Source organism: Podarcis muralis, chromosome 5 (genome assembly GCF_964188315.1).
Source record: "Podarcis muralis chromosome 5, rPodMur119.hap1.1, whole genome shotgun sequence".
NCBI lineage: Eukaryota > Metazoa > Chordata > Lepidosauria > Squamata > Lacertidae > Podarcis > Podarcis muralis.
In genome coordinates, this window is record NC_135659.1 from 57,516,578 (window position 1) to 57,538,286 (window position 21,709).

At 40.0% G+C, this 21,709-nt stretch overlaps 1 protein-coding gene across 17 annotated transcripts in view; it reads left to right on the top strand.

Moving 5' to 3' along the window:
* ANKS1A (ankyrin repeat and sterile alpha motif domain containing 1A) overlaps positions 1–21,709 on the top strand; it is a 118,212-nt gene that overhangs the window by 6,326 nt on the left and 90,177 nt on the right. For 8 of the 17 annotated variants that reach the window (XM_077928897.1, XM_077928899.1, XM_077928906.1 and 5 more), the window contains exons 1-4: positions 14,087–14,202; positions 14,300–14,380; positions 16,404–16,560; positions 18,335–18,397. In XM_077928897.1, the coding sequence (XP_077785023.1) occupies positions 14,102–14,202; positions 14,300–14,380; positions 16,404–16,560; positions 18,335–18,397 (402 nt within the window). In that variant the 5' untranslated portion in view covers positions 14,087–14,101. Of the gene's footprint in view, positions 1–14,086; positions 14,203–14,299; positions 14,381–16,403; positions 16,561–16,723; positions 16,859–18,334; positions 18,398–21,709 lie in introns of those variants that run through there. The other 9 variants (XM_077928900.1, XM_077928911.1, XM_077928903.1 and 6 more) reach the window with 4 other exon arrangements.

Here is a 21,709-nt window from a genome sequence, read left to right on the forward strand (position 1 = left end):
ACTGTAACTTAATTTGTACCTCTGCTTTCTGATCTAAAGAACCATGAAACTAACACATTGCTCACAGTAGGGAGAGAGTAGTGAGTTCTGGGACCAGTAGTAGTGGATAGGGTGGGGTGATGTATCTCAGCTGCTTCTTCCTCCTCACTTTATTTCATCCTTAAGGTGGAAGGACGTGGGGAGGTAGAAGCAGTCAAGATACATTTCAGACATCATGATACATCAGTATATCACAATATTTAGCTGGTGATATATCAAAATGTTGAAAAACAGGTATCACCCAGCCCTAGTAGTGGGTTTATTTTCCTCCTTCTTGCCTGGTCAAGAAGACCAGGTCCAGACTGTGGCCTGTCATATTCATTGGTCTGATGGCATATTGGGACAGCTCCAAAGTTATCATGGCCATGAAGTCCTGAGCTACCCCAGTATTATGGGCTCAGCCTTAATGTTGACGTTCTCCCAAATCAACAATGTTTGGATCTTCAACACCATGTCTGATATCACTTCTGTCAGCTCAGGCAGAAAGACTGCTGGGCAGTGAGGTGGACTGTAAACTAGCAGCTTCCCCCATCTTTCCTAATTGCCCAGCATAAGGCACAAACACTCTCGATCTGCACTCAAGCAGACAGGAAGCTGGAGAAAAAGATCTGTATAGCAACCTTTCCTGAGCTCCAGGTCTGCCTAGTGCTGAATCAAGTACCCAACTGGGCAAAGCTGAGTAAGACAAATCCCACCCTGCTCATGCACCCAGGTCTTGGTGGTAGTGGTAGTAGCAGTAGCAGTAGTAGTAGCAGCAGCAGCAGCAGCAGCAGTAAATAATAAGAATAAATATTTCTTATACCCCACCCATCTGACTGGGTTATCCAAGCGACTCTGGGCAGCTTCCAACAAAAAATAAAGGGATGAAACAAACGCTTAAACACTTCCCAAAACAGGGCTGCCTTCAGACGTCTATGTGAGGTCATATAATTGTTTAACTATAACAATGTTAGCCATGTCATCCTTCTCATCCACAATCAAATAATGGATGAGAGAGATTTTATTTAATGGCAGCATCTGCAGACCTGAGCACTGATAGAACAACCACTAGCCCTCTGGGTAGCTAGAGGGACCAGCACACAGCAATAACTGTGTGCCATGTCTTGCTTGTCTGACATGCTCCTTCTCTCACACCATACCTCTTCTTACCCAAGGCCACTGTGCTTGGGCACTCCCAATTTCTGTCTTAGATGTATATCAGTCTTCAGTAAACAAGGAGATCAGCTGCACTACATGTGTAACCAGATCGCAATAGGCTTTCCTAAAATGCACTGAATAAAAATGCTATTTTCCATCTGTCCTGCTCTACCTTATGTAAAAGTTTCTGAAACATTTCAAAAGACTGGCATCCTAGCCTTTCCCAGCCCTGCTAATTTTGTATGTGGAGTAAGTTTTAAATAAAAATAAAAATCCTGGGACTTAAAAATAATGCAATTCTCAATCTCTTTCATGTAATTTTGCCAATATGTAGTTCAGCCTCAAAAAATATGCTTTAGAAGATGCTGACCAATATGGTGACATTTTTGCTGAATTGAACTGGAGTTATTTTAAGATAATGCAGAATCATTTCCTACTTACACTATTATAATTTTGCAACTGTGAACACATAAACATACTTTTCAGTGAGAAAGCAGAAGTGACATGTTCTCCCTACACCAAGCCTAGAGGCATTAATTTGTTAGAGTAGGAACATGAATATAGTTTGTGGGGGGGCAGGGAGTCAAACTTTTATATAGGAATGCTAAGTTCCTGAGACCTGTTTGCTCTATTTTTGGAATGCCAATGATGCAAACACTCAAAAGCAACTCCTCACCAAATTTCTATCTACCTTTGTAGCCCCCTGTTTAAATTGTGCTCCATCATGATTTTAATCCCATTGCAATTAAGGACATGTTTTGTAAGATCACAAGCTTTCAAAGTATTTTGTAAGTGCTGCTGTGCTACATAAATTTGCAATGCTGTACTTTGGAGAAGAGGAGCTTCAGAGCCTTTGGGACTTTATTCATTAAGTTTTCCCAAACCAACATTTCACAGGTCCTATGATAGGAAGCTGCAGCCCATTTCAGACCTCTACAGAGGTTCCATTCCTTTTGTTATACGAGAATCTGTTGGGTGGGTCTCGGAACTAGTGGGCTGGCCACACTACCATAGCAGAATTGATCAGATCCCACTTCAGCTGCTGAGTACAATAGCCAGAGCATTGCTAAAATCAATGAGAAGGGCATGAAGAGAACACAGCCCTCCTTCCTACAGCCCACATATGACCTAGGATTAATAGCAACAAGTGGGACCTGCAACACCGTTCAGTGTAGTCAGCCATGTCCCCAACTGCAATACCATCCATTCCATCTCTTCAGTCAATCAGCATTATGTGGTTACTGAGTATGCTCATTCCTTAGTGGGCTGTTTTGGAGGGCAGTTCTCCATTTTGGAAGTTGACCTACCTGTGCTCTACCCTAGCTGTGTTAATGTGGTTAATTTCTTAATTGATTTTTATGACTCCTCTCGCTTCCATCTCTGGGGACATTTAGACATTGCTTCTCTATGCCAACTAGAAAATGACCTATCCACAGAGTGAAATGACTCTCTGAATCTTTTTAACATTCCTGTGTTGTGCTTCTCTTCCTTTGTCCTCCTTACTTTGCTGCTCTATTCCATTTCCATTCTAACCCGCTTTGCAGCCCACCTCCCCTTAGTCTGAAAGCATTCTGTAGCCATCAAGTCTTTATTGGATTATTATTTTTGTGAAGGGTATCTTTTTAATGATTTCCCCCTCTCTAAATATTTTTGTACCTTGAAACCTGAGGTTTGTCCTGAGTCTGCCAGTGCCTCCCTCTTGTGCATGGGTGGGTTTTGATTATAACTTTTCAAGTACATAAATGCATTAATCTGAAATAGAGGAGATGGTGATGCCTCAATCTGGAGGCTGAATTTAACTATCATAGATAACACCCATTGACAGTCTTCTCTATTTGTCTCATCACCTTTATGGCCACCAACAAATCTTGTGGCAGTGAACTTTCTAAGCTAATTATAGTTTGTATGAAGTACTACTATATTTTTTCTTTCCTGAATTGATTGCCAGTCAGTTTCATTAGGTGACCCTGAGTTTTACTACCAAGAGAGAAAAACTTCTGTATCCCCTTTCTCCACACTGTGAATAAGCCTCTTACCATTTCTCTGCTAAATAAGCCAAAACATGCTAATCTTTCCTCATGCAGAAATGTGCCCCACCATCTTGATAAGACCTCCTAGGATGGTATTACATAATACATAGCTTGACGGTAGTAAAGAGACTATTAAGCTTGGTTCCAAAGGTCATGTTTTCAAAGTACTGATATCTACGTTGCATGTACTGATATCTACGTTGTTTCTTCGGTAAGATTCTATTCTGTACTCTTCAAGTACAACAAGCTCTCTGTTTCCAAGGTGAGTGCAGACCCTTAACAAACCAAAATGGCACCATACATGCCCGAGAAGGAGGTATTGGCAGATGTGGAGGAACCTTGTGGAACCTCAAGGTTTGCAGGAGTTTGCTGGGGGGACCACAGAACAACCAAATCAGGGTTGGGCGTGCTCAGTAGATACAAAACATTGGCTTGGGTGGTGTGTATGATTGAAAATGGAATAGAAAAGGGAGTAGATTGGAATATCCTGGGGTTTGATGACTGGAGCGCTGAACAGGAGCACTCAACACTACAACATTTTGTTACAAATTCCCCCTAGACATCTTATAACAGAAATCTGGTTGGGTTTTCACTTTAACCCAGGCATAGACTTTAACCTGTTCTTGGTGCTACTGTGGTTAAAGAGAACCTCTCACCCAATTGATCTGTTTAGCATTCCACACCCTGTGTAGCAAACAATACTTAACCAGGGCAGGCCTCATTTAGTTGTAAGAAATGCCATAGGTATTAGGTGTGCACTTATATTTTTTCTTTGTGCACTGTTTTCTCTGCTCTCCCTCCCTGCCCCTGCTCTGATGATCATAGCTGTGGCTCTCAAACTGTGAAAGTTTCAGTGTGGCGAAAACTGGAAAGCTCCAAAGAACTTTAGGCAGTATAAAAATGAGTAGGCTCTTTTTTTGTAATTGTAAGTGTTTAAAAGTGACTGCTACTCTTAGAAGAATTATAGTTATTTTTACACTTTTATCAGCCTAGACTAGAGCTATTCAGATGTGGTGCAGGCTCTTTGCCAGCATTTGTTCCCCATACTCAGCTGGCTTTTAATCAGTAAATCTAAATATATTCTGATAAAAATCATTCCCCCTTCACATGTGGATTTCCTCCTCCCTTTTCATGGTTTGCTCAGGTGGTAGTTCGTCATTGTGTTATCAGGCAGCCTATGATTATCTCAAACCAGTAATTGTGTGAGTGTACTTGGAAGTACTTTTTCACATAGCACACAATGGAATTTTTCACACAGCACACAATGAAAATGTAGAATTAGTTGCTTACAGGATGTAGTGATAGCCACCAAACTGGACAGCTTTAAAAGGGGTTACTAATTGAAGGATAATGTTGTTATAATTGGAGGTTAGATGGCCATCTGCCATGGATGCTTTAGCTGAGATTCCTGCATTGCAAGGGTTTGCACTAGATGACCCTCAGGGTCCCTTCCAATTCTAACATTCTTTGATTCTATTAGAAGGGTATCATTGACTACTAGTCATGATGGTGATGTTGAATATCCAGTGTCAGAGGTGGTACACAAATGGGGAGAGTGCCATTGCACTAAAGTCCTGCATGTGGGCTTCCCATAGGCACCTGGTTGGCCACTAGGAGGCTGGACTAGATGGAATTTTGGCCTGATTCTGAAGAGCTCTTCTAATTTTCTTATGCCTGCAAAAGGCAGTCATGATGTCCAAACCATGACTTAACTGATGTACCAGAACTACATCTGTATTATGATGCATCATATTTTGGCAACCCTGATTTTGGTGACATTTAATGTCTGCAATCACTGTGGCTTACAGTAACTCTGCTTTCAGGAAGTAGAGTTAAAATTGTTACTACTAGGAATTGTCAAGACTATTTGAACGAATCAGTATCTTTAAGAAATCATTGTATTTGCATATGATTATGTAATTGGCAATTATGACTGTCAGTTACTTTTTGTGGACATTTAATTGACTGAATAATCATTTATACACACACTTACAAACCTGGAAGTGAGCAGGGGCTTCATTAAACTACTGAGGCAGTGTCTCCAATTTGAGATGAAGAACATTTTGCTTCTCCTCTGCCATCCATGGGTATTCACTTGTGTGGCCTAAAAATTAAGGGTCAGTTTAACTTAAGGTTACCAGATTTTTTTCAAAGAATCTGGGGACCCCCCCCTTTTTTTTTTTTTGAAAAGAGGGGAATTTTTAAAAAATTAAGAAGTAATATCTTCTCTTCTGTGGTCTCCTCTGTCGCACAGCCTTCCTCTGGGCCCCGGCCTGCTCTCTTGGAGTGTTAGCTGCCGTGGAGTAGGCTCAAGTTGGGCCTGGGCTTGGCCACGTGTCCTCACCCTCCCGGTGCTCTCTTACCTCTCCTCCTCAGTGGCGGCAGTGGCACGGCAAGGTTGGGGCTCCCCTTTTTTTCTCCTTCCTCTTTCTCTCTCTTCCTTCTCCTTCTCCTCCCCTCCTTCTCCCTGCATTGGCTCTGGGGTTTTCTTGGCCCCAGAGCGCCGCTGGGCAGTCGGCCGGGTAGCCAGGTGCTCTCGCTTCCAGCTCGATTTGAGTCGTGTGTGTGCATCAGCGGTTCCCCCAGTTGACGTGGCGGGTGTCCCTGGTTCCCCCTCGGCAGTGGCGGTGGCAGCAGCAGTCTCAGCAGCCCGGAACCAGCCTGGTAGCACAGTTGGCTCTGGCTGCCTTCAGGAGCTGCTCGCTGCTGTGGCGTCTGCCATTTTGCCTCACCAGAAATCCCCATATGATGTGTCTTGTGCCGTTGAACCAATCACACAACATTCATTCCCTACTAATCTACAACACTTAAAATATAAATCCGGGGACATTAAATGAAATCCGGAGACATTCCGGGGACTGATTTTGTCCAGGGACAAATTTGTAAATCCGAGGACTGTCCCTGGGAAACGGGGACATCTGGTAACCATAATTTAAGCAAGCCCCAAATGTGAAGAGATGCCATGCCAGCAATCTCTACCAGCTTGAGTAGGGAGCATGATGCAAGTCGAGTAATACACACCAGGTTGGCCCCCTCATCCACATTCGATCCAGTATTGGATGATTGGTGATTAACAAAACAGCACCAACAGGTTGGTGAAGGGAAACCTGCTCTTTACTCTAAAAATGTTGTACTGTCCTTGGAGGCAACAGTATCTGCATCGAGTATATTGTGGATGTTAAGAATGAAGATGCTTATGAATCTCGGAATTGTATTCTAATGGAAATGATGGTTGGTGCTAACAGAAAACACAGAGTCAAACTGGAGGGCTCAGTTGCTGCTCTTAAGGTCTTTACCAGTATGTAAAATATATCCTCTTTCCTCCCCTGCCATGGTGAAACAACCTTGATTGGCTTGTTTCTATAGCAACTGAGGCTTGAGAGGCTGGTAAAACAACTTCCTGAAAGGAGTACAATGCAGCTCCACATATTAGGTTCATAACAAGGCACTGGAAAATATGCAACTGACAGGAGGGTGCTTGACCTCACACACTTCAACTATTGCCTTAAACTCCAATCCCCGTGCCCGCCCAACAGATCCCCCCCCCCCGCATTAGCTCTGTGTAGTAAATATTTGGGATATATTAAAAATGGATTCAATTCTTGCTAATTCAGAGTAATAGCAAGGAGCATTGTCTTGACTCTGATTTGTTGTGGTGATTTGATGCCAAGCTCCTTGTGATGCCTGATTGGCTCTGATCACTTGGAGAAAAAAAATGCAAACAGTTCATGAAAAGAATATGTGGGAGTGATTATGACGGTTTTCGCCTCAAATTTCTGTGACCAAAAATTCGACCAGGTTATCTATTAAATATAAATTCAACCCAGAGTATGCCGTTTAATGGGTTCCCAACTTAAAGGTAAAGGTAAAGGGACCCCTGACTGTTAGGTTCAGCCGTGGAGACTCTGGGGTTGCGGTTGCAGGGCTCATCTTGCTTTATTGGCTGAGGGAGCTGGCATAGTGGAAACCTTTCATCTCCTGCATTTTTAAACTAGCATTCTTCTAGCTGATGTTAAATAAGAATGGCTTCCTGTGTTCAGAAGTTAGTTTGGTCTAGTTATATCACTTTGTAAGTGCTTTAGAAGGAAATTGCCTGTTTTTTTGTAGATAACACATTCAGCAATTTAAATTTAGATGAATGTGACAGACGGCAATTGTTTGTGTAGCTTAAGTAGAGACAACTTTAAATATTTGCTTATTCATGCACACTTTTGCGTTAATGCTGTTTGATTGTAGCATACATAGTCACCTCTATGATATGTACGGTAATCTGAGTCACTGCTTGCTCAGTTCTTAAGATGTCTATTAAGTTTTTAGCATTATGCCTTTCAAAAGTTTTTAGATCAGTCAATGATGCAACAGAAAACTCTGCTTAAGTCTACCTACAGTTTCAGTTGATAGTTGTTATTTGTACTAAACTGAAATAAAGTATACTTCCACAAACAGTTTCATGAATCCCCTTTTGGGCATTTTAAACAGGGTACCATTAAAAAAGGGGTGGGTGTTAAACAGTTCTCCCATTGTTCAGGTGTGAATGGGAAATAAATCATGCCTATTGCAAAGGCAATCCAACCAACATTCCCTATTTTGCCATGCTGCCACAAATTAATTGCCCCCCTCCATACACACACAGTGCTTTTTGCATCTGTCACCAGATAGATAGATTGCATTTACTGGCATCATGTCCACTGTACTATATTATTTATCATTATTAATTTAATTTCTTAAGCACTTACTACCAATAATCATGAGGTGGCAGTATGAAATGCAATGGTATAAAATTTACAAAATTAAAATGACACAACTAGCAATTATTCCAGTGGTTCTCAAACTTTTTTCTCTCAGCCACATTTTCAGATTTTTTTTTCTTGCACCACACCAAATTTTGCATTGATGAGAAATACACTGGAAAACAAAAATAAACAACTCCTAGCAGTGCTTGTTTTGTATCATAGAACACAGCTACATAATATGATCATGGGATAGCCAGAAAGTATGAAACAATACAGCTACATGAGACATTAATCATTCCCAAAAATATAATGATAAATGAGCCTGTTACAGATGTAATATTATACAGTATATACAAACTCAGTGAGAAGTGTGAGCTTGCTATCTTGCACACACATTGCTGACCCAGAAGTGGCTCTGGAATGGGACGAAGGCAGGCTGGGCTTATATGTTCTTTGTAATAGCACACAGGGGTCAGGAACAGAACCCCTGTGCAAAATGGTCACTATTTGTACTATACTCACTGCTTTATTCTGGTATTCAGCTGTACACATAACCACCACCACCCCCAGTACCCTGTGATAAGGTAAATGGAGGGTGGGATGAGCAAGCAAGCAACCATGGCTAAAAGCGGAAAGGATTTGAATAAATGAATAGGAAAGGATTTGAATAAATGATGCAAAAAATCTGATATACTTATTGGGGGTTCCCTAACCAACAGTACTGCATCAAAAGTGCCAGTGCCCCCTGTATCACAGTGAGTAAATTAATGTTTTAAGAAATTTAAGGCATGGCCTCCCACAACCTACCCCATGTACTAGCTTTTTATTTTATTTTTTACATAAAATACTTGGGGATAGGATAGGAATTTCATGAATCTGGGGGAAAAGTAAAACTTAACTGTGGCAAAGTTTATTGGAAGTTGTTGTCTAACTTTAAGACTGCAGTGTGTCAGTGCTTAGGTACAGGGTGGAACTTGGCTGTAGACCCTAAATTTCAGAAAATGCATTAAAATTAATACAGCCCAATGTGGTAACTTTATTCACCCTTGCATGAATTGCCTCAATGCAAATATGATATTCCCCAAGTCTTGTTGCGTTTAGGGAGTAATCTCATTCAACTTTTGGCCTATTATGGATTGTCCCCTATAGTGTGCTAATACCTTTTTCATTCTGTTGATGGTTCTTTCTCTCTCTCTCTCTCTCTCTCTCTCTCTCTCTCTCTCTCTCTCCCACACACACACACACAGAACAAGACTAGTTTTAAAATAAGACTAGTTCAATTTAAAAAGGTATTGTTTCATATCCTAATTCAGCGTGTCCAAAATGAACACCACATACAGTACCCGTCTAAACTTTGTGTTTGATTTTTTTTTTAAAAAAACCCTCATTATGTTGTGGAAGCTACATGATCAAACTACTTATGTATATCATGGTGGCATATTTTTGAGCAAGCAGCTTGTAACAACGGAAGTACTAGTGTATGGGGCAAATGTGTTTTTGCCACCAATAACGTATAATTACAGTGATATTATGTCACCGTTTGTTAAACATTTTATGTAACTTCCTGTTGCAACTCTTGAATGTCTGTCTTGAGCTTGCCAACTGCCTAACTATATGAGAAGTGGTACATATCTTATGAAGGCAGCTGACGATATGATGGCTGCTGTATTTGTTTCTGACTCAGTTTGTGTAATTATTGTATTGCACTACAACTTGACTATCAGTACAATTAAATGTATAAAGGTAGTCATTTATATGTTCTTCGTGGACTTGGTGGAGACCCATAACTGGGTACTGTGCCATCTCTGGACCTTTGTAGGATTGCTTCACCTTTCATAGGATTGATCTCTCCACATGTTTCCAGTAGCAGAGCAAATGCTCATGTCACAGACACAACTATTGTTTGATTTGTTCAGGTAATCAATTCAACATTATTGATTGTGCATGTAATAGTTATCATGGGCATTCAAACTGGAACTGCTTATGATAGACGAACTGTGCATTACGTATAGGTACTGCATCAATGTTCTATGTTTCTGTAAAAATATGTTTGTAATTCAAAGCATCGTAGCTAAGAAACCTGAGATTGCTGCTCTTTTCAAATGCAGTGTACTCTAATCTCTCTGTGTTAGACATTCTCAATTTCTGATGCTGGCTACATCCTGCCTTACTACACCATACAACTATCTCTGTAGGAAAGGCTGTGCTTTCCCATACTTGAACTCCTAAGCGATATTTGTTTTATGATTTAAACATTGTATTTTTTAATTTTTAACCCAGTCTGGAACCTCATGGTGAGTAAGCACTCACATTCTGCTTGGCCAGTGCACATAGGGCATTAAAATGGCATGAATATTAATCAGGGAACTTAAACCAAGATAGTGCAGGTTCTTACAGCTCATTTATGTATACATGATAGAATGTTTTGGAATCTTATAAACTCTGTATAAACATAGTCACAGAACAACTTCATTCCAGGGAAACTTAACCCTGGGTAAAGCACAGGAACTCCTGGAGTATCTTGCTGCTCTGAGTTTGGGATAGTGTGCATGATGATGATGATGATGTCTTAGTCATAAAAATGACTCGCAAACACAATAACTGCATTGTACAACAGTCACCATAGTGCTATCAGTTCTGAAGCTTTACAGAACCGTATTGCCGAAAAACGGATCTCTACCCTGAGAATTAGTCTTACAAGTACAGGTAACTCCCATTTTGTGCGAGTTTGAGGCATGTGCAACCGCTGACGCATGCACTATTTTTGGCCCTGGAAGGGGGTGGGACGGGCTTATACGTACCCCGCCAACGCTCTAAATGACCCGGAACACAACCCCCATGCAAATGAGTTGCCTGCATGGGCTTTGTATTGTGTGCACTGTATACAAATTTAAAGTATTGAAAACATGCAAGTTAGTTTGCAAAACCTGTCATCAGTTGTAAGCTGCATTGTAATGCTGTTACTTGTTCAGCTATATTGTTGTTGATCTTTCATGCTTAGATCCAGAGGATTGTGAGCTGATGTGTGCTTACACAGCTGGGCTTTCCTGCCACCACCTCAGATCTGCTGCAGTACCCCCCAAAAAAGTATCTTCTGAGACTTGAGAGACCAAACAGGATGTGGGGTGTGGGTGGATGTACAGTTGGAGGACCTCAATGGAAATTGGACACCCCTGATCTTGTGTGAAGTGCATTCTGATTACAGAAATGTCTTCTTTGGTCCATCTTGTTTTTTCTTAAGTACTGTATTTAATTCTTGTCCACATAACTAGGTAAATATAACAACTTTGGAAGTTTCAATACTACAAGTAACTGTTTATATGGATTATACTATTGACGATAGCTGGTTACAAAAAATAATGCTAACTGTTGACATGCATATTTAAACAAAGCCCTATACTTCTTAGATCTTTAACTTACTACATAAACATATTTTTGAATTGCAAACTTACAGATTCCATAGCATACTTGACATAAAGGATTCAATATAATTTGTGACAAAATTTCAAATTACATACAACTACTTTACTGGTGTTAAGCTCTGTGCCTCTCCTCATTCCCCTTGTGTCAGCTGCCTCTGCTCACTGCTTGATGGTGTGCTTATGCACAATGTAGTGGCTGTGTTTCTGCATCTGAAATTTGTCCTGTACTCAAGTGTTTCCTGAAAATGCAGGTGTCTAATTGCTCTCTTCCAATGTGATGTTGAGTTATTGGCACTATTTTATGTTTGCCTTTTAATCAATTGCACATCCACTTCATTGCTACTACTTCCTATTCACTATGCTTTTTCAAATATAAATTATATATATTTTCAGTCTGTTTCAAAAGCAGACTGAATTTGGAGCATATTCTTTTGACAGCCCATCCTAGGACTGTATCCTTGTCCTCTGTAGTGATCTGAATTTTTTTCCTGTTCTTGCATTCATGGAGGCAGCATAGTCTGAGAAAGGTGGCTTTCCTGATATTGACTTTGAAGAGTACAGTATTTTTACAGGAAAGCAAAATTATCCAGACATACCACTTATTCCATTGCCAGGAGGGATGTAAACTTCACTGCTGTATAGGATCAAATTGCTTGGCTATATTCTGGTAAGGGGGAGAGATTGCTGAGAGCTGCTATAATTAAATTGGTTTTAGGTTAAAATAAATGCACGCCTTCAAAACATGTTTGATTATTTTTGCAGCATTTTACTTTGTTTCTCTCTTCCTTAGAGCTATTCTTTGTAGCATGATGTGCACAAATGATCTGTCCTTTCTTTTACCTTCTATTTATATTTACGCTTTGGGTCAAATAGCTTATCTTTGTATGTTTCCATTATCTATGACCAATAGGAAAATGAGTCCCCCTACTCTAATATAATGGCTTGTAAATGTGTAGAACTACCAGTCAAATACAAGGCGTTTTTATTTCTAAGCAGTGGCTTTTGTTGAGTCGCTTCTGCCTACTTAGTATCTAGGGAACCAGGATGCATTGGGATGGGAATTGTAACTCATTTCTTGTTGTAAAAGGGAGGCGTTCTCCTGCTTTCCTAGAGTAGGCTTTTTTTCTTATCTTCATGGAAAGCACTGTGAAGTAGCTGCTAGGGATGTCATCTGAAGATGATCGTTGCTTTGCACCACTGTAGTAGAGCTTGCACAGAGGGAGTGTAACCAGGAGTATCTTACGATATAGAGGTGCGTTCACTTGATGGCATACTTCAGGCTTGTGGAAAGAGCCCCCTCCCCTCTCCCACTGCCCCAGATTAAATACCCAGTTTAGATTAATTGCATACTGTGTTTGTTTTGTGCTCCTTATTTCCAGAGTGCATTTTTTAAAAATTAAAAAAAAAAATCCAATTTATATGGAGAGGACGCTCCCTCCCCCGCTTTGGCAGATCTGCCTCCTACTCGGCTTGTGTTGGCAACTAATTACCTCCTTTGTTTCAAAATTCCTTGGCATCAATGTTACGTTTGAAGTGCTAAATAAATCTTGAGTTATCAAAAGCCTCTTTTCTGCTAGAAAAATGAGAGCATAATATTAGAGCATTACACATACCAAATGTTTCCTGTTCAAGACTAGAATATTAAGTGATGCTTAGGCAACAGTTCAAATTGTGTGTGACAGTGTAATTGGCAGTGAAGCTTCATTAAATGGTTACACAGTTTGAGTAATATCTGAATTAGCTTTATAATTAGGAGCTGTAGGTGCTTGTCATGTCACGTTGCCTTAAGTGTGTTGACTGTCTTTAGACTACTAGAAAATATGTTACTATTTTCCCCTATTAGCTCTGGCAATAAAATGAGCTTCTTAAAGAGGTCCTTTATGCCTCCCTTCGTTTTTAAGAAATAGCTCAGGCTAGACCATGGCATATTTTGGATTCTGCTCTTTACTCTTTTCTTACTACTCTTTACTTTCTTTTAGAGAAAGTATTGGTGCTTTCACTGGCAAACACATTTATAGCCAGGAAATTGGGTGCACACTCTGAAGCATTAAAAACCTCTGAAATTAAGGTTCAGTTTCCTTTAGGGTTCCTTCCAGGTGCTGCTGCGATAGATAAATGAGATTAGACAAGTATAGAGGGTGCTGATCTCCTGAAAACAGGATTCAGTTAACAAACCCTGTCCTATATCTAAATCAAGATGCTTGATGGTCATGGTCCTTAATTCAAGAAGTTAGAAGAAAACATAATATTGTTTCAGCTTTATTCTTAAACTATATTCCTATGGTATTCAGCCAGCCAGCATGTTTAGGTGGGTAGAAATGTACCTAATGAACTTGTAATTTCATATTCTTTGAGAGAAACTAAGTAATATACAAAATTTCATTATTGGATGGCTACAAATCTATGGAATGATCTGCAGTCCAGTCTGCTAGCTAGCTCAGCCTAGATAGGCACAAAACAGTTATTTTCTTCAGAAAATATTTTGTGAGTATTGTAAGCAAGCATTTGATGTGGGGTTAGGAGGATGTTCATGAAACCTGATTCCAAACTGTTTGGGGCATTAAAGGGCAAATCAGCACTTTGAACTGGACCTAGAAATGTATGGGAGCCAATGCAACCAGTACAATTGGGGGGGCACCATGCGAGATCTTGCCTCCCAAAAGCATTTGCACAGCACCCCAAAACATGTGTTTTTGGGTGTGGTGTGCATGGCCCTGAAAAAGTGTTTCTTTTTGGCTCCATGACCTTTCACGGGTCACATGACCCGCCCTGGAGCACAGACGGAGAAGACCAGCATCCTGCTTTTGGGACTCAACATGTTGGAGCGTATGCCATTTTATGGTAAAATCTGCAGAAACCTCGCTTCAGTCTGGCTTTACCTTTCTTTTTGCTTAACTTGATGTGTCTTATGTCTTTATGCCGTATTTTTATTTTACAGCATATGGAGAGGACCAAATGTGAACTGTGTTGACAATACCGGATATACTCCATTGCACCATGCTGCTTTGAATGGTCACAAGTAAGCTACCCATCTGTGAAATAACAATTTGGGTAATTTGGTAGTTTAAAAGTTAAAACCTATGGCAATGTATGTACCATTTCCCTATTGATCCATGTGAACTCTACCATATCTATTGATCCATGTGAACTCCACCATATCTAGCAGATGATAGATCACCAAAGTTACACCTGCTTCGAGACAGCAGTGAGCTGTACTATATTGCTGAGTTTATCACCACTGAGGCCTGAGTGGGGTTTACATTAATTCTCAATATCAAAATGAGGGCTGGAGGAATTCACACAGAATTGGTCTGCTGAACCTCAACAAGATTGAATCAGTGGCTATTCATATCTCACACTGACTTCATCCGCTAAATGCCAGCCCATATTTCAACCCCTAAGATGCTCTGGCTTTAATTCTGAGAGTATGAAAGAGAGGACAAGTCACAACTCTTAAGGCAGCTCTAAGGAAATTGATTCATACCTTCATACTGTTGCTTCTCGTGTTCCAGATCAAATACCAAAGTAGGGTTTTTTCAGGGGTGGGGGAGGGTGTCAGGATTCAGTTACTTTTCCTGATAAACTTTGCATATCGATTCCAGTTGGGTGAGAGATTGTTCCACAAAATGGAATTGTAATGTTTAGAGCCAATACATTTGCTTTATGTCATTTATGTTTCCTCAAGTTTGAACTGTTAAAAACAAATAAACCGTTGCTCAAATATCAATGACAATTTACCCCATTGATGCACTTTTGCAAACTCTTGAAGCCTATATCAGCATTCCTAAATACTGTTGTGCTATGCAGATTGTGTGATATCTTCATTATAGGCATATATTCTATTGCTTGCTGGAGTAGTTTATCAAAGCTGAGCTTATGGCAGACTTGAAAATTTCATCCAGTGCTTCTCAAGCCATTTTCTGAACTCTGTCATTGTAGTTCTTAACCCCTCAGAACCTTTTAGTATCTATATTAGTTACACTTAACTGCTTTATAGCCCCACTACGCTGCTCCACCTTTCAGCCCAATTCCTGTGCCCTCCCCAGCATTAACAAACATTTTACTACCCTCTGAGACAACTGGACTCACAGGTGTCACTTGCAACCCTCTATCCTATACATAGGCACTCCGATAGATAGATGATAGATAGATAGATAGGTAGATAGATAGATAGGTAGATAGATAGATAGATAGATAGATAGATGATAGATAGATAGATAGATACTTTGAGGGGGCGGGGACCCCTCAATTTTCGGAGGGCGTTTGGGCTCTGTCCCCTGGCACCTCGTGACATCCCATGTTTGATGTTGCATCAGGCCCCACCCTCATCCTCTGGAGAAGCCGACACCTCTGATTCTATAGCAATTCCCTCCATTCTATAGCTATGGTACTTACACCTTTGTAACTAATAAGTTATGTATGACAGTTCTCCTTTAGTGCTGCCCCCTTCAGTTTGAGAAACACTGATATACTGGTATGTTTTGCTGTTAACTTGATCAGTATTGATCTGCTTACAGTAGATTTTATGCTCTTAGTGTACATATATTGTACAAATAAAATTCAAAATATACTATAGCAGTGAAACACCAGCCTTGTTCAAGCCATTTTGATGCAAGCATAGCTAGGTTGTGAGCATTTAGGAGTTCAGTTGCTTGGATGAGCCTTAGCTCAACTTTAGAGATTAGTACAAACCCCCCCTGCACACTCATGTGTAGCTTGAGTGATTAAAATAAATTATTCCAGTCCACTTCCTCTACAATAAGCTCTACTAACTCTCTTCCAGTAAGTGTGCTTTGGATTGCAGCCTTATTTTCTCTGGGTGGAAGGAACTACAAGGCTGCTTTCATTTCTGTGGTTCTAAGCAGTCCGTAACTGAACACCTGAATCCAAAAATATTTTGAAAGCTGAATCTATTCAGACTGACTTATAAAATGTATTCTCAATCATTCTGTTTATGTATCTTAAATCAGTTTTCTTTTCATTGTTGACTCTCATCTAGACTTACTCTAAATATCTCACAACATCATTTCTCCTCCCTACAGGGATGTTGTGGAAGTTCTTTTAAGGAATGATGCATTAACCAACGTGGCCGACTGCAAAGGCTGTTATCCTCTTCATTTGGCAGCTTGGAAAGGAGATGCTGAAATAGTGAAACTACTAATACACCAGGGGCCATCTCACACTAAAGTGAATGAGCAGGTCTGAATATGTTTCTTATTTTCATGCTTTTAATAACCTAATAATATTAGGATTATTCTCCAGGAGAGTGAGAATCTATGATACTCAGCATCTATGAGACTCAGATTTATTCAGGATTTATTGCATGGCAAGGAGTTAAATGTTAAATACTATCTCTACGCAGGAAAACAAATACCTGTCTTGAAAGCTGCACTTCTGGCCGGCCACCTGATTAGAAACTGTGGAAGTAAGCAGTACATGAGCTGCAACATGTGCAGGATGGAAGGATGTTAACCATTGCTTTTCTTCCATTTGCTGGGTAATTTGAAACTTGGTGTAGTTGATGTACCAGTTCCTTTCTGTGTTGGAGCCAATTAAAGTAACCTTAGTCTCCTTTAGTCATGTTTTTGTAGCTGCGCTTAGTTTGTTCTAGTACTTGTGCTTGGCAAGCTAATATTGTGAAGTTCATTATAGTAAAGCTTTCACTTATTCATTATTAACCTACTAAAGAGCAGTGATTCTACTCAAGTGAGAGGGGAATATGTACTTGCCCCAATTTTAAAAATTGCATTCTGATTGACTTGCATCTTCTTTTTAAAAAATTGCTCCATACAACTTATATTTATTCTGGAGAAGCTAGCAGAATTACAAAATTCCTATTAAAAATCCAAATGTCCTTTACACCCCCACTGAACACACAATGAAAATTAAATATATATGTTGGTTAGTTTAGTCTGACTACTGCAGAGAATCGAGGTTTTTTCCTGTTCTAGTTTTTGTGTGGAACACTGGTCTTTGGGGTATTTGTATTCTAATACTATTGAATTATAACTGGTTGACAAATTTTCTTCAGATTTCTTGCAACTAAGATAGCATCAAATTAAAAAGGTACTAGTGTTCAAAGAAACTGAAGTACTGGGAATGTCGTGGAGTTCTTTTTTATCAGGTGCTGTTACTGCGGCCTGGCTGGAGGTCACTCTGTACTGTGGACAGTGTGTGTGTTTTATCACTGTGGGTGAGACTTAAAGTAATTGAGGATATGCCTTTTGTAAATATTTTCACTTCCAATAGAAAGCATCACCCATGCTGAACCACACAGTGACTACTTCAGCCAGTGTGGACCACATTGCAGCTAGGATGGGATGGGCAGCACACTTTGTTCACAATTAAAGATAAAATTCCATGATTGTGGGGGTTTAACAGCTATGAAGTCATGTAGCTTTCTGATGTTTCCCATAAATAGTCTATTATAGGAATACAATCTCTAGTTGAAAAGAAAGTCGGCAGTGCTGTTCAATTGCTGATTAGTAATATTCTTCATATGAAAATAGCTAAATGTGTATGTTAAAATGGCCTTTGATTATATTGTTGGCAAATCTTTTTTTAAAATTTCGGCTGGGCTCATCATGTTCTCAAGCACAGCTGTGATCATTTAGTTTCTTCCAGTCAACAGCATTTAAGTTTATAACACTGTTCACCATTCTCTAGGGTTAATGGAAGGGGCCATATGAAAGTGAATGATCTTGCAATCTGTGGCTAGCATGAGACAAAACATACAAAAAAATGTTAAACAGTGAACTATAAAAGATTGTCACGTAACGTTTGCATGCTATCTTTAAAATGATGTGCATGGTGCAGTTATTGACAGCTGGAATGGCCATTGTGATTAATTGCTTTTCATTGGAATGAAATATTGTCGTGTTCTGTCATTCCTCCCGTTCAGAGTCACTCACTGCTTTGTTGCTATATCCTGCCCATTTCATCATCACGTTTTCTTTTCCTCTCCTTTTTGTAGAATGCTCTTGAGATCAAAGAACTCAAAAAGTACGGCCCCTTTGACCCCTATATCAATGCCAAGGTGTGTACTTCTCTGCCACTATTTCACTACATCATTTCTCCGCGTTGTATTTTTGTGCTTCTAGGTGCATTATCATCTCGTTGGTTGATGATGCCTGCTTGTGAGGTGGGGAGGGTCATGATTGTAAATGCAAACGATTTACTGTGGAATTTATGTTAAGCAGCCTTTGATAGTCTGGATGGGGGAATTCTACTTGATATTTAGAGGGGTTTCCTCCCATTCTTTGATATTCTATAGATGGGATGCTGGTTGGTCCCAGCCGGGATGCAGAATTTCAATAGATGATTTCACAGTGTTTCAGTATTGGCTCCCACATTTAATAAGAAAGGGATAAATAGTGAGAGTGCTTGTTCCACACACCACTCTAAACCTAGATTGAGGGTCACATTGTAGAATTCCAGAATATTTCTGGTAATGGTTGACTGAGAACAACAATACCTGTGTGTATATGTATCCTTTCTTGCTTCACTGCTTGCATTGTGGCATCTAACTGTTGCTTTGTCTCAGTCTTGCCTATATCTCACCCTCGCTTCTAGCAGTTCCTCATTTATAAAGTACAAACATAATTTACGAAACAAAACTTTTGAGAACCATTGAAGGAGATCTGAGGTTACTGCATATGCAGTCCAGTAGTATATTTTGAACCACACTATTTAATTGACTGTTATAATCAAGCTCCAAAGAAATAATATAAAGCAGTCTATTTTGTTTTTTAATACCAGGGTGACTGAGCTCTTCTGTTATACCTACTCAACTACTGTGAAGGGCCATCTAAAACCTTACTGTGCTTCATCTGCATGCCTTTACATACACTAAAATTTGATGGTTTGAAATTAATAGGAAGGCACTACTGCAAGTAGATTCCTATTACAGGAAATATGGGATGTAAACTATGCACCAGAGCTTTTAATACAGTATGACCCAATCATTAGTATAGTAAATGACCTACTGTGATAGGAATAATAATGCATAAGTTCTGGTGATTGCATCACTAAATTGCTTGGACTTTGCCCCTGCCAAGTACCAGTGAGGATTTGGGGGCATTGTGGTTCTTCAGAAACTGTGCTCCCCACTTCCTTGGCACTCATAAAGATTGTATATCGCACTCTATGATACATGTAACAGCCTTTATTATGGGATCGTGAAGAACATGGTGGCCAATATTTGCATCAGCCAGTTGGTTTTCCTGGTGCTCCTGCTCCCGTGGGAATTGTCTACAAACAGAGGAAGAAGGGAGGCATTTTTTTGCTAGTTTCCCGGTGTCCTGACTAGAGGGTTGGGAAACCATCTAGAAGAAATGTTGAGAGGGCTTGGACTGCATGAAGGAGGGGAATTTTGTAAAATCTGCTTTCCCTCCATTAGTGGATGTTGCCTTCTGGATCAAAAGCTTTTCTACTTCTGCAGGGGCAGCATTTGGATACAATCCCAGTATTTTAAATAATTAAGGAAGAAGATCAGTGGATTTAAACCAACTTTTCTCTTTGGTGATTCATATATTTGGTTACTCAAATAATTAAAATTGGTTTGCAACTAAATAGAGCACTGGGTTGCATCCAACAACGTTGTTTCATTAGCTCATGGAGTTCTACTTGTGCAACTTTCTCTCCTCCTCTTTCCCCATATGCCCTCAACCCTCCAGAGCAGATTTGAAGGGATGCATGAGGAGAGGAGAAGGAGGGTCAGTTCTGTTGCGCAAGTGGAAGTCCAGAACAACTTTATTTGATACAACCCATTTACACTATCCAAGAGTGCAATCCAAAATATTTGGTCATACAGCCTATGCACCTTTTGCACCACAAAACTTAAATCTATGTAGAACAAAGAGACAATTGTGGAATTGAATTTTGTTTTGGCTGTCTGGACACATGCAAGAACACAAAGCAAGATCATTTACTTGAAGTCTAGCGCTAGGAGCCAAAGAATCATGAAACTGATCCCTTGAGTATGAGCAGGCTTTAGGGTCCCCACCCCCCCAAAGTGGCAATTTTGATATGTTGAGGGAATTTTAACAACAACAGCAATGTCAAAATCCACAAGGCTAAATATAAGTCTCATGTGACGCAAGTCTCCATGGCTTTCAGATGGAAGGACTGGTGGTTACTGAATAGCTGCTTTTCTCCATTAAATGGAAAGTAAATGCCCATGCTGTTTATGGAGTCACAAATTTTGTGATATGATGCATTTTATTTGTTTGCTTGTTCTTTTTATATCATGCCCTTCCTCCCATTTGGCATACGGGGCAGCTTCATATTAGAAATCATTAAATATCCATCTAAGATAAGTGACAGTCATAAAATCATTACATAAGATACAGAAAAGCAACAGTGCAAATGCTAAAGGGACCACATAAGGCAAAAGATGTAGCTGGACCAAAAAGGGGATTGCAGGCACCACTTATAGGGCACTAAGCTCAGGACCTCTACAAGCCATGTTGGTGAAAACTGGTCACCTCGTCATAATGATGTGAGTTGATTGACAGGTGAACAGCCCCACCCAACTGTCAAATTTTACTTGTAGGGGGTTGAGGAGATGAAGATTTGGCCCACTGGCTGGATCCAGTTCCTCACCGCTAGTTAATAGATAGATCCAGCTTCCATGAATTGAACACTTAAAAAGGCATCTAAAAGTTCCGTCTCCCCATATGTTATGCTGGTTGATTCCATAATTATATATTGTGCATAATTCTATTTCCTTTTGTCAGCCCTGAACCCATTATTAGTGAATTTTATTGGATGACCACAAATTTTGGTACTGTGAGAAATGGGCAGTTTCTTTGAATCCAGTTTCTCCATTCCATAACTTTATTCATCTATATCATGTTCCACCTCAGTCATTTTTACTCCATACTGAAAAGTCCTTAACACACAATGTACAGAAACTTTACTTACATGAAGTTTTTATTTTATAATGGGGAAATGAATCTCTCGGGGGGGGGGGGGATTCTAAAGTATTCAATTCTAAAGTGTAACAATTTACTTTTGATGTTTGCGTAATCATTTCTACATTTTAAAAATGAGATGTAGTGGGACAAATTTTCCAGATAGAGGGGAGGAAATGGCAAATAGTTTCAAGCAAGGGTAGTGCTTGTGGTAAGGGCAGATGTATTGAGTATTCACATATGCAGGCTACTCAGAGTCAAATATGCTTATGCCTATGAAACAGAGGCAGTATGCCTCTGAATACCAGATACTGTACTGGGAATTGCAGATGAGCAGAGCACTGTTAACACTCATGTGCTGCTTACAGGCTTCAGAAAGGCATCTGGTTGGTCACTGTGAAAACAGGATGCTGGACTAGATGGGATATTGGCCT